This window comes from Aulonocara stuartgranti, assembly GCF_965226115.1.
Source record: "Aulonocara stuartgranti genome assembly, chromosome: 10".
In the NCBI taxonomy this organism is placed as follows: Eukaryota; Metazoa; Chordata; class Actinopteri; order Cichliformes; family Cichlidae; genus Aulonocara; species Aulonocara stuartgranti.
In genome coordinates, this window is record NC_138946.1 from 25,489,028 (window position 1) to 25,502,500 (window position 13,473).

At 39.5% G+C, this 13,473-nt stretch overlaps 1 protein-coding gene across 3 annotated transcripts in view; it reads right to left on the bottom strand.

Moving 5' to 3' along the window:
* Positions 1–825: 825 nt before the first annotated feature.
* Positions 826–13,473, bottom strand: part of LOC309715120 (roundabout homolog 1-like) — an 83,675-nt gene continuing 71,027 nt past the window's right edge. For all 3 annotated transcript variants that reach the window (XM_082547966.1, XM_082547965.1, XM_082547967.1), the window contains 20 exons: positions 13,305–13,386; positions 13,063–13,231; positions 12,780–12,946; positions 12,558–12,679; positions 11,659–11,893; positions 11,404–11,525; positions 11,064–11,235; positions 10,528–10,725; positions 9,855–9,881; positions 9,270–9,309; positions 8,925–9,079; positions 8,416–8,775; positions 8,208–8,327; positions 7,982–8,117; positions 5,594–5,746; positions 5,056–5,501; positions 4,242–4,382; positions 3,927–4,148; positions 3,590–3,744; positions 826–3,399 (listed from right to left, as the gene is read on the bottom strand). In XM_082547966.1, coding sequence (XP_082404092.1) covers positions 3,385–3,399; positions 3,590–3,744; positions 3,927–4,148; positions 4,242–4,382; positions 5,056–5,501; positions 5,594–5,746; positions 7,982–8,117; positions 8,208–8,327; positions 8,416–8,775; positions 8,925–9,079; positions 9,270–9,309; positions 9,855–9,881; positions 10,528–10,725; positions 11,064–11,235; positions 11,404–11,525; positions 11,659–11,893; positions 12,558–12,679; positions 12,780–12,946; positions 13,063–13,231; positions 13,305–13,386 — 3,237 coding nt within the window. In that variant the 3' untranslated portion in view covers positions 826–3,384. The remainder of the gene's footprint in view (positions 3,400–3,589; positions 3,745–3,926; positions 4,149–4,241; positions 4,383–5,055; positions 5,502–5,593; positions 5,747–7,981; positions 8,118–8,207; positions 8,328–8,415; positions 8,776–8,924; positions 9,080–9,269; positions 9,310–9,854; positions 9,882–10,527; positions 10,726–11,063; positions 11,236–11,403; positions 11,526–11,658; positions 11,894–12,557; positions 12,680–12,779; positions 12,947–13,062; positions 13,232–13,304; positions 13,387–13,473) is intronic.

Here is a 13,473-nt window from a genome sequence, read left to right on the forward strand (position 1 = left end):
ACATTTGACGACATGTTCATAATAGCTAATGTCGCAGATATCATGAACTAATTGTGATTAGGCATTTTCTTTAGAAAGTGGAGTTTCTTTTCAGTTTCTTTAGCTGTGTCTGACAAAGTGAAGCAGGCTAATAGGTTTCAAAAAGTAGCACATCATGCCACAATCTAAAGGAACTCAACAAACAGGTAAGGAACAATGCTTTTTATATCTATCAGCTTAGAAAGAGTTAAAAAAATTTATTTCTAAGGCTTTGGAAGAAAATCACAGTGATGGCAAAAACATGGAACTTTTCAGGAATGACTAGATTACCAAAATGACTTCAAGAGGCCATCACCTACTCATCCAGGAGGCCAGAAAGAACCCACAACAACTTCTAAAGAACCCCAGGTCTCACTTGCTTCAGTTAAGGTAAGAATTTTTGACTCCACAATAAAAAAGAGACTGGAAAAATGCACCCATAGGAAGAGAGTTCCAGATATCAATGCTGACCAAAAAGAAACAAAGTCCCGTGATCCCAAAGACTTTTGCGCAAACATCTGTGGACTGATGAGACAGAGGTTGAACTTTTTGGAAGATCTCTCTTCCAGTAAACTTTTTTTTAAACTAACACAGCATTTCATAAAAGGAACAGTCACACATGCTGCTGGTGGTGTGATGGCCCATGGCTGCTTTGCTGCTTCAGGGCCTGGACAACTTGCCATAATTGATTGAACCATGAATTTTGCTGTCTACCAGAAAATCCTGAAGAAGAATGTCCAACAATCAGTTTTGTGCTCTGAAACTCTATTTGGGTTTTAGAGCAGGAGAATGACTCAAAACACATCAACAAGTCCACTTCTGAACGGTTAAAAACATGAACAAAATGACCAAACAAAGTTGGTTGGACTCATATGTAATTGCGATCCTTCGTGAGCATAATTACATGAGCATAAAATGAGCATAAACTTTCATACTTGAAAAACCTCCAATGTGGCTGACTTCCCTTTCTTCAAATTTTGCAAAGCAGAGTGGACTAAAGTTCCTCCCCTGCAATGTGACTTTCAGTTAGTAGGTTTAAGCAACTACTTTTTCTCTCATGGCCAGGTAAGTTTGGATACCTTCTTTTTTTTTCATTAAGAAATTAAGTCATTTTAAAAACTGCATTTTTTATTTACTTGTGTTATCTCTGTCTAATTTTAACATTTGTTTGATGATCTGAAATGTATAAGTGTGAAATATATGCAAAAAACTAAATAGGAATTCGGGCAAATACTTTTTCAGAGGACTGTATGTCATATAACTTGAACTTCTTGAGCACTGGGGAAACATTCAGGATTTTGTGTTTTCTGTATTTTCAGACAAAAGCTGAAAAAAGGACAAGTTCACATCATTGTTTTATTTCCATCCTCTCCTCTTGTCTTCTCTTGTATTTTTGTTTGTTCTACATGGTTTTTTTTTTCTAATTTCCCGTTTTATGTTGACATAGTATTCTGTTGTGTGTAGTTTGAGCTTTGCTTTGTTCATTTCCCTCCATTGTCCTTGCCTGTCATGAATTCTTTTTACCAACGGTCAGCTCATTCCGTTGTCTCAGTGTGTAATTAGCTCCCTCTCAGTGTCTGTATAGTCCTGTGTTTCCTTTTATAAGGTCCTGTTCCCTGGTTGTTTCCACTGGGTAATGTCATCATTCTTTTCCACCTTGTAGATTGTCTAATGGTTGGACTTTTGATTTCATTAATAAAGGCTACTGTCTGTATGCATGTTGCATCCTACCCTTGTCTTCAGCATTGGAGTTGTCATCTCACATTAAGAAACATACATTTCAAGGACAAAGTTTGTTAACTTTTGAAAAAAGATGCAAAAAATGTGGGTAAATGTCATGGTGTGTACAGTGGCCAGATTTAGCCATATATATTCTTCATGAGGTGATAACGATTGTCTCCTTAAAACTGGAAAGTGGAATAAATATTGTCAGTATTGTGTTAGTAAATGAACTACTACCTTATTTCTTGTCGCTTAATGAACAGCAATATTTATTTGAAGAGAGTAGTTAAAGTGACATATTTGTTCCATATTTAACTTACAGAATAGAGCTGGACAATATGACTAAACTCTAGAACATATAAACAGTAAAATGATTGTTTTTGTTTTTTTTAAATATGTTTTTTTTTTTATATAAATGTTATTTTTTTACTTGACCTTACTTAAATGGACTTTCAACATTTGTTTGGCTACATATGACCGGTTTAACATTTTAGGTAACTGGCTGCCTAGTTCCCAAAAAGTTCAGCTCTGTTCATCTGGACAAAACTTTTTTCAGTGGGAGAAATGTTTTGTCACTCATTCAAGCGACTTCTTCAGTCTAGTTCTGGACTGATAACAGTTTGGTTGGCTTGTAGTTGGATATCACTGACTGTTGTAGTCACTGTGGTTTCAAGCAGCCCAGGTATTTCAAATTACAATATATGAATTAACATCAGTAAGCGAGTCACATATTGTATTTTGGCAGACTGGCATGTTGTCCAGCTCTACACCATAAGTTGGCCAGGGTCAGGGGAACAGAGGAGTAGATAGAATTAATTCAGTGAAGAGAAACAATAAATGAAACCAGTCCGTGAACAAACTTTCATCATCCCAGTGGGAGGACAAAGCAGTCATGGTGTTAAGTAAAACCTCCTACAGGTGAATCTGCATGCAATTCTCTCAGTACACACAACAGATAGTTCAGATCTGAATGAAAACAGCTGAAATGTACGCAACTGAATGCACAATCACAATCAACAATCAGCATGATGAAATGATCAGCAAGACTCAAAAAACGTGTTTTCTGTAGGACTGAAAATTCATATAGCAATGACTTAGAATAAAATTATGTGATTGTGCTTTTTTAACCAAAGTAGGACAAATAATACAAAGACAACATATACATCACTTAGAAAACATTAACACTGTTATATAAAATTTGAATTTGAAGCACTTCTGTGGCAGTAAACAATTTACAAGATGGCAGGTAATGACTGTATATCAATTATAGCAAAGTAACAAGACAACTGACAAACAAAGATCATACTGGACCGCATCAAGCAGTCATTGTGGACAATACTTTTGTAGACACTCACAACCGCCATCAAATGTGCATTTATATTACTAGAGCCAGCCTCCAACAGGTCAGTGTCCTGGAGTCTGGTCAGCAAAAGAAAGCAAACAATAAACAGTGCATCAAATAAAAGTCTAGTTACTTAAAGATGAGAGCACTTTTTTCCTTTTTTTCCAACACTTAATGAGAAATCTGACTTTTAAAAAAACTTATATTGTGCAGTATTTTTGGAGTCTTTTCCACTTTTTTAAAGGTTGTAGTCCTTTCTCTGAAGCAACAATAGGATATTCCTGTTGAGCTCACATTGCTTCTTAGCTTTTCAGGAACTGTGGAAACAAAACAGCATTAGTCTCATTCCTCTTTTTGTTTTTCCTACACACACATACACATGAATATATATATATATATATATATATATATATATATATATATATATATATATATATATATATACACACACACACACACACACACACACACACACACGCAAAGTGTTAGCTACACATTTTCATGTACCTCTTCCACCTGTCCCAAAGGTGCCACCTGTCCACCCTGTTTAGTCCTTGAGTCTCCAGATGATGCAAATTTGGATGAATTAGACTCATTTGGCACTGTCTGAGTTTGTCCTGATGGGAAAGAGGGACGACTGTACAGAAGAATGTCCCCAAATTCTTGAAAAAGAGAAAATCAATCAATTAAAGAGTCAGTCAATTAATTAATTAATCACACATCCAATGGCCTAAAATGATAAGAGACAAAAAAGATCACATAAAATAATAAAATGCAAAAAATCTCCATTATAATTTGGGTGTAAATTTAAGTTTCAAAATGAGCAACATTATCCATATAGTACCAGAGTGCTGTCGGTTTTTGCTGCTCCCTTTTCCTGCTAATGGAATCTTGTGATTCTCCTGGCTCTCTCTTTCCTCAACTGTAGCCTCTTTGACCCTGTGAGTCCCAGTGCTGCCTCTTCTACCCCGGGCCTCCCCAGGGCCCATCCGAGGCAGCGTGGCCCCCCTCACTTTATAGTCACCATGGGACATCTGGCTGGTGAAATCCAGAGGCATACAAGTGTCTGTGGAAAGAGCAGTGCACAGAATTTTAAATATTGCAATCATTAAGAGACACAGTATGCAACAGCAAAACTTATCCGTGGGTCTTTCTTTACCATCACTGAAGACGTCTTTGGGTTGGTAACCCTGTGGAGCAGATTGGTTCTGTTTATGGCGCCTGGGCCTTTTATGTGTTATTGCAGGACTCATGTTGCTATCTGTGGACATGGGACTGCTGGGTCGCTGCTGTCGCCGCCCTAAATCATCCCATGGACATAGATAGCACAGATTAACATATAACATATGGTAAGCTTACAGTTATTATTGTAATTGTAAAAGCACTTTGAGGGCCCCGAAAAGCACTCTATAAATGCAATCCATTATTATTATAATTGGAAGAGAATTTGACTTTTGTTTTTGTCTCTATGATAATAATAATAATAGTTATGCCAAAACACCTCCACCAGCTTCTTTCTGTGAGTAATACAGCTCTACATTTTCTGCAAAAGTTGAACAGTTTGGCTATTTCAAATGTTCTTTAATGAGGTCTAAGGTTGTCAGTCATCCAGGTTAGGGTGGTGCTTGGATTTTTTTGGGACTTCTTTTTTGCTAGTGAAACCAAAAAGATCAAAATACTTAAAATAAACCCTTTCATATAGAATTATGTTAGTTTGTCTCATTTTGAGCCTTTAAAAATAATGGGCTACATATAAAAGTTAGTGAAATACTGCATGAATTGCACGTTGACACACACACACACACACACACACGTAAATACCAGATTATTTTTCATTTAAATAAGCCAGAGATTGCTGCCACTTCTCCTCAGCTTGAGCTTTGAGGATTTTGATAGTTAGTATGGCTAGTATGTGTGTCTTAATCTAAATATTTATGGACTGAACTGTATTAACTCCCCATATGCTTCCTCACCTGACTCCTCTGGGTATCTGCACATGCGCAGGCCAACAATATCCCGCGATGAGGCTACTGCCTGGTTGAAATCTCCATCTGTAAAGAAGGATCCTTCTGAAGTGCTGACCACACTGGACCTGCCTGATGAGATGTTGTCCTCAGATGCTGAGCCCCAGCTGTTAACCATAGACCCTGTGACTGATCTGTCCAGATCTCCAGTGCTGGAGGCCGGGGTCTGGTCCAGTCCATGCAGCAGCTGCTTGTGTGGGGACTGGTGGTGCAACTGGTGTTTGTGCTTCTCGTGGTTGTGGTCTTGGCTGTAATGACTTTCAGTGAGCTCTGTATCTGTTTCCTCCTCCAAATCTTCATCATTCTCTTCCTGTCCATCAGTACCCACGCAGAGCGGTATTGAGCTGTAGGTATGTGTTGGGGAAAGAGGGCGAGGGTTGCTTGTGACGTGTTGACTGTAAAACGAATTTAAAAATCTGTCAAATTCTGTCATGACAATAGTTTTATTTTAATAAATGTATGCACGTTGAATTCGGTCGTGGGTTACCTGAGATGTTCTGCTGGATTGTGTAGGCCATTAGTCAGGTCTCCCTGTGATGGTGTGATAGGTGGGTGATTATAAGATACTTCAGTAGAGGATGAGACTGGCCCTCTAACTGGTGGAGTTGGACAGCCTTCAGTTCTCTCTTCTGGATTAAAACTGATAAAAAAGAATAGCTGACATAATCAAATGGCTAAAGAAGTCCAACCATTTGCCAAAGTCCTGGCATATTAGTCACAATTCATTAGATATTAATGCAAAGCCCTCGGTGCATCATCAACACTTTCCATCAAAGAAAAATACAGAACATACAGAAGTGAACTAAAAGCACAATTTAATTGCCCAATTGTGACAGATTAAATTATCCACAACAGCAACTGGTGCCTTAAGGTCCTTGGGCAAACCAGTGGTTTGCAAAATCCATGGCAACTTTTTTTTCATTAAACATGTCATAATGTAATTCCAGTTATATAATCCTGCTCTAATAGTAAACTAACTGTCAGTCAATGCCATAAATGTGAATATTGTAATTGGTTTGGCTGTTATTAATGAGACCGTGTTTTGTCCTGCGCCAGGGGGTGGGGGGTCAGTGAAGAATAACTAAAAGTAATAATATTTTTGCACAACGAAGTGCATGTTTTCTAGCAGCTTGAAATGCACTACTTTATGTAAGGCTGTGCTCAGACGTTTATATCCACTCATCATAGCCATGAATGTCATGGTAATCTGGGGCTTTTTAATTATTTCTTTAAGGTGTTCTATGCCTATGTGTATAACATACATTTTTTTACAGTTTAAAAAAAAAAAGAAAGATTTTTTTGCACAAATTTTAATTTATTTTGGATTTTTTCTAATCTAATCCACACTGGGCCTTATCCACAAGGGACACAATTTTGAAATGTATACATTTACGCATTTATTAAACTGTGCTAAAGGTTTTAGAATGTCTTTTAACTAGCCCAGGCCTACTAACTTTTTGTTAGTGATCATGATTGCACTTCAACCCGTAGTTTCTCTTTGCCGTATTATAAACAATTTGTCTGACAGCACTCATTGGATTGACCAATATTCAGAACAATAGGAAAGTCAAAGGACCTTAGTGAAGATCTAAGAAGGAGAGAACTGTTGAGTTCAAGTTGGACAGGTACCTTGGAACCATTTCTAATAAACTGCAGATTTCCAGATTATCAGTTTAAACAATTCTATGTAAGTACAAGTTATTCAATGCGTCACCACTTTGCCAAGGGTCTGGAAGAAGGTTCAAACTGTCACACTTAGATGTGAGTAAATAAGTTAGGATGTTAAGAAGAATACAGGAACCACCAAGGCTCAAGCTTGCTATGAACAGAAAACTACTGCAACACCAGCATCACTGTCCACAACTTTTAGATGGTCTGAGAAAAAACCACCTACTCCAAAATCAGCACATTTAAGCTTGGCTGAACTTTATAGTTGTGCACTTGGAAAAGCCATATACCTTGTGGAGAAATATTTTATAGTCAGATGAGATATAGATTGAGTTAATTGGCCACAATGACAAGAGTTATGTTTGGAGAAATAAAGGTGAGGCTTTCAAACCTACGACCACTGTACTAACTGCACAGCATGGTGTTGGTGACGTCATGCTCAAGGGCTGTTTTGAATCCAGTGGTAGTGGTACATTGCACAAAGTGAATGGAATAGTGACGAAAGAGGACTACCTCTATATTTTTCAGCTTTACCTCAACTCAACAGATAGATGACTTGAACTTGGGCAAAGTTGGGTGTTCCAACACGACAATGATCCCAAATACACTTTAAAACTGGTTTTGGAGTGGATAAAGTAGGTTATAATTAAGCTTCTGGAATGGTTTTCCCAACGCCCCAACCTCGACTATGCTTAAAAGCTGGGCCTGATCAGGAAACCTATCAATTTAAATGAACTCTACCAATTCTTTGAAAGAGAATGGTCAAAATGAGTGGTCAAATATCCACCTAGAATGATGCAAAAAGCTTGTTGGTGGCTATCAAAAGCATCTGGCTGAGGGCAAATTGCTAAGGGACATTTAACCAAATATTAATTTGGATGTATGTATATACTGTATCTGACCCTGTAAATATACTATTATCCTTTTGTGGATTACAGAAAAACCCAAAATGAATTAAAATTTGTAAAGCTAATTCTTGTTTTCTTTAATCGTTAAAGATGTACGATGTACAACCTTTCCATCTTGGAAAAAGAACAGTTAAAAGAAAGATGTTGTTAGAATCCCAAAATTACCATCGCATCCATGCCCATGATGAGCCTATGTAAACTTCTAATTGCTTCCATATTGCTTTTGGCAACTGAAGGGGATATGCTAATCTGTCTATCAGCATGTGCTGTGTAGAAATACAAGTATCTTTTCCTCCTACCTTCTTTCCATGGGAAGGCTATATTCATCACAGTCCCAGGCATTAGCATGAGGAGGAGATAGGGCTTCTCCCCAGCTTACTGCATTATGTTTTGGGATCTTTGGGACCCGTATTCCCTTCTTTTGATTTTGACTCCCTGAGAAATGAAAAATAAACATCAAGATAAACAAAGTCCTGCGGTTTGCCTCATTAATATTAAACAGTACAGACTAGTTGTTGGCTTCACCTGAGGTGCTGTTGCTGCCTCTGTCTGAACTGTGGTGTGAGCCACCTGTGCTGTGATCTCGGGTCTGGTTGTAGGGGATAGCTTTAGGATGAATCATTCCTTCTCCTCCTTGCAAATGATCTGAAGACAAAGCAGCAGGAAAAATGTACCTGTATTTCTATTTTTTATATAAAAATAGTGTAAAACATATCAAGGTGGTCTTCCCTACCATTACTTTTTTGTTCAGTCAAGTTGTATTGCATCTGTGCTGCCATCTCCTTTGGTATTGGAGGCAAATTGGGGGGCTGTTTCCAGCAGGGTATATCCAGAGGCTCTGCTATTGAGCCGCCAGAGGCTGCCTTATTCTTAATGCTGGCCTGAATGAGCTGTGTGGTGGCATATGGAATAGGCTCATATGTGGCTGCTGAATCCCCTCCTGGACTTGCATAGCACAAGTTGGAGTTGTTGAATGTTTTAATCTCATTGAGTTTGTTGGAGAGATTCACATCAGTGTATATGGCTGTCTCAGACCCAAGCTGTCCCTCCTGTTTGTTTTCTGGGTGGTTTCCATAGTTGGCTATGCAGTCGGCTGAGTACGTGAAACAAAGCAGCACATGAGCATGCAAGAACACAAATTTTAGCACAGCTACAAGGTGTATGATTTTTATTACTTGAGCAATATGTATGTAAGCTTGTAACAGAGCTAAATTAAGTCTGAGTTTGTGAGACTGCACTCACCTGGTCGGCTGTATGTTGTCATGTTACTGTCACTAGTGCCATTGCCATTATTGCAGCAGTTGATGCTACAGTCCTTATGATTGGCACATGCATTTGGCCAACTGTCTGGCAGCCACAGCTGGTTTAGAGGTTCACCCATGCTGAGAAGGCCAGGTCTGCAACAAGGAGGATCACAGAGGTGTCAATCACAACCTGCCACCTTCATAAATGAGTAATGAGTGAGCATGGACTGGGTGCCTTACAGCACATTTAAAGCAAGAAGACACCTCCCCCTAGTGGTTCCACTGTGCAAGTGCATTTCTTTTATTATTTTTTATTCAACACAAAGGGACAAAAATACCTCACCTGCCAGCACTGCATACTGATTCTCCTCTTTGATATGCAACTGCAAAGAGAAAGAGGAAAACATTCAGCCTTGATGAGCTGTCAAAAAGATGAAGCGCTAAAGGCAGAAAAAAACATGAAAGAAGTCTAAGCAAAAAAAGAAAAAGAAAAATTAAAGCAAAAAGTCTACATGCTTCTATCCATGGGGTGTATAGTTTGTGTCTGGTTTCTGCGTCTGTTAAACTGTCTAGTTTAATTTGCATGAAGACACCACAAATAATTGTCTGTTCCTTTACACATCTCAGCACAACACAACTTCACAATGGATTTAGTAACACTTGTTCGCAGTTTCTCCAGTAGTAAAATGTCATATAAAAGATATTAATCTTGTTTGAGAGATTCCATATTTTAAAAATTATAAACAAATGAACTTAACCTAAGCCAATGCACTTGGTCCAATGGGACAAGTACATTGTTGCAATGTGTCCATACAACATATGTTTCTCTCCATTGTTCTATGAAACAAATGTTATATGAATAAACATATCCAATCATTTGCCACATAAAATCTAACATGTATTAGCAGCTAAAGCACATAGTACATACCTGTAGGTGTAAAGGTGAATGAGGGAACTGAAGGAACAAACGACAAGAGAAATCAGTTTTACTCTTTTGTAACTTAGTTACTTTAGTATCTAAATTGTTAGATACTACCATAGTACATTATAACATTGCAGACCTTTGTATGCAACCTCTGCTGTGTGATGGGCATCTCCTCATGTAAAAGTTTAAGGTGTACAAGTATTTTAATAACCACATGCCACCTGTGTTAGTGCTGCCTCTGACACAAGTGCCCAGAAGAAGGTTAATAAGGGTGACAGGCGACCCAGGAGACAGGGAAGAAATATCAGCAATATTGTAGCACACATGCTAATGGCAGTTTGACAGGCCAGTGGCTCCAAGAACTGTGCTATGTTGAGGAAATGGCACTCTACAAATAAGCAATTAAAGGTCAGCCTTTGAATGTCTGCAAATGCAAATTTGTTTCTGAAGTCTTTGTGTCTGACCGTTTGATGTGATCTGCTTATCAGCCACAGAAAATATTCCTTAATATCACTGAAAGGACAATTGATGATCAGTGTGGTGGTAACATGTCATGGCTTGATCCCTTCTACAGTCCTAAAAGTCTTCAAATGTAGGCACATTTGGCCCATATAGATGTGAAATTGATATTTACATCTACTACTGTACAGTAAGGACATAGGGAAAAGGCACACACCCTTGCGGATGCCAGTGTATGTGCTGCTGAGGCCGCTTCTTTTCTTGCGGTGACGGTACAGCCACACGCTGAAAATCATGAGAACCAACCAGCAGGTGGCGCCAATGCCAGCGATAAATGCGGGCTGCTTCACCACATCTGAGATCTGGGACAATGTGTCTCTTTCCTCGCTGATATCCATCATCTGGCCTGCAGAGTCTGAGCAGTAAAAACAAAAGGAGAAGGTTCAAACATATATTGCCACACATGCATATGTACAGAAAATGCAGAAAGTATAACTGGACCCTTTAGTATGTTAAAAAAAAAAAAGTTAAAGGGCCCAAAGAGAGAAAGGCATTGCTTAAACAAACATAAAAAAATGTGAATCTAACCATGAATAGATTAAGAACAGCATTATGCTCCATTCAGATTTTTCACTGAACACACAAAGGAGGCTCTGATCAACTGCATTTGGAGGTTTTCTCTAAAACATTCTGTTGCTGTGCTCAGACGTGTGGCTTTCTAATTTTAACACTGCATTTTGGCAGAACATTTACCTAACTGAAAGAAAGCAACGTCACTCTGTACTCCAGGTCCAGCACCATTGCTAGCTGCAACCACCACACTGTAGCGAATCCCCGGTGCCAGACTGGAAATGAGCACGGAGAAGGTGGAGCCATCCACTGACTGGTTTACATGGTAGCGACTCTCATTACCCAGGCACCAGATCTGTCGAGAAGAAGGTGAGATGAAGATGAGAGGGCAGTGATTGCCCGAGGGACACACTGAGCACCTTAAGTCTTACAGAGATACAATTTGCATTTTAGTTGCAATACAAGACGCAGAAGGACAAGTACAGGAGTGAGTGAGTGATAGCTGTCTTTTTTTTTTAATAACCTTGTATTCCTGAATGAGTCCAGCCTCTTCTGCATTTGGAGGAGGTTTCCAGGAAACGAGAATGGCAGTGCCATTGGCCTCAGTCTTTGTGACTGTCACTCCCTGGGGTGCTCTACTTGGGGCTAAGACAAAGAAGCACACAGTTAATAACGGAGACATTAACAGAGTCGCTGATATTGTATGATGATCATGTACAATGATATTTAAAATCACTATCTCTTTGGTATTTATAGATAGTCTAAGACAAAACTTCACCTTCTTCCAGTGTCCTGACCACCTTCACCTCACTGTCAGTTCCCTGGAACTCGTCAAAGAAGGGACGCACTTTGAACTCGTAGATGGATCCCTTCTTCAGCTGACTGATCACCACCCCGTCCTCAAGTGGGGCACGTAACTCCTGGACAATCCACTGCCCGTCTGGTTGGCCATGCTCAGCAGACGCCCTGTAGAGAACCTTGTAACCCTGGATGTACGGGGACTGCTGTTCGACCTAACAGAGATAAAAACACGTTAAGATATCAGACCACATGACAATGAGACTCTTTTTGAACACCGGAAACTAAACAAATTCAATTCAAAGGCTCACAATAATATTTGTATGTGAGTTAAACATCTAGTTTTAACAGATCTGTTAAAACTCAGTTAATTCAATGTTCCTTTAGGGTGATGCATTTTATCTTTTTATCATCTGTGGATTCTCACTGTAAATCTCAGCATGAAGTCATTTATGGTTTCCATTCAGTAAGGTTCTGGTTAAAATTAAGCCAGCATAGGACTCAGCACTTTCCATTTGAACCACAGTATTACAAAATGGGATACTTTTAAAGATTTTTGTGGAGGCATCCACACAGAAAAATGCATCAGACATTCTTATGTGCTTGGAACAAATTGGCAATGTAGCAGACCAATAAATTTGCATCTCCGTACTGTGCTTTATTCTCTGCTAATAAATGCTGGGAAACTGGGCAGTCTAGATTCTCAGTCAAGAATCCCTAAATTAAAAGGTTTGCCAGCATCAATAATCTTTATTTTAACATCCTGACCCCTTGGTTTTCATATCATTTGTTAAATCTGTCCACATGTTTAAAAAAAACAAACAAGGCAATTATTTTTTGCTGTAGTTACATTAACTTCAAGCCAGTCGCTTCGCTTACCGTCCACTGCACTCTGACAGCAGAAGACGAAAGGACAGTTGGCGTGCGCAGGTGGATAACAACATCTGCCAGTTCTCTCTGGATGTGACGATGATCCACTCCCTGCATAGTGGCAGTGCTGTCTGTGTGTACCAAAGGAAGGACAGAAGCATAAAATTTCAGTGTGTTTGTGGCTAAGCTGGCATTTAAAAGCTTAAAAACTAATGGAAAATCCAGACTGACCCTGTGTTCTGATGGAGTCAGAGATTGGACTGGGGTCACTCAGGCCATAGGAATTCACTGCTCTGACCATAAAGAGGTATACAGTTCCAGGCTTCAGGTTTCTCAGGACAAAGGTCTGCGCCTTCACATGCTCTGCCAGGGTCACCCATCTGCTGCCTAATGTGTAACTGCAGAGAGTGGCCAAAAATGACAGCACACAAACACAGGGAATATTTTGTCAAGCTTGATCCATGTTAAACAGAATGACTTCGTTAAAACACGTTTGACCCTGCAAGTCTCTAACCTGAATGCCTCAATCAGGTAAGAGGTGGGTGGTGCAGTGCCACTGGGGCCAGATTTCCATGATACAGTGACAGAGGTACGGCTGATGTCAGTCACCTCAGGTTTAGATGGAGCACTGGGAATCAGGCTAGGGTCTGAGGGATGACCAGACTGGACAACAACTCCAAACTCTGCCAGTGAGACAGCAACAAAATCATGCAAAAGTTAACCTAGCAGGACTTTCTGTATATCTGAATAGCCTACCTTCAACTTGCAAGTACGCTGTTCGGGAAGCCTCTCCATTGGAATTAGAAGCAACGCAGGTGTAGAAACCTGTATCTCCCAGCTAAGGATGGAAGATACAGAGGAGGCAGACATTGACAGGTGGCCTTGGCTCAGTGTGAGTTCTTAGTAAGTGCTGTATTACTATCTA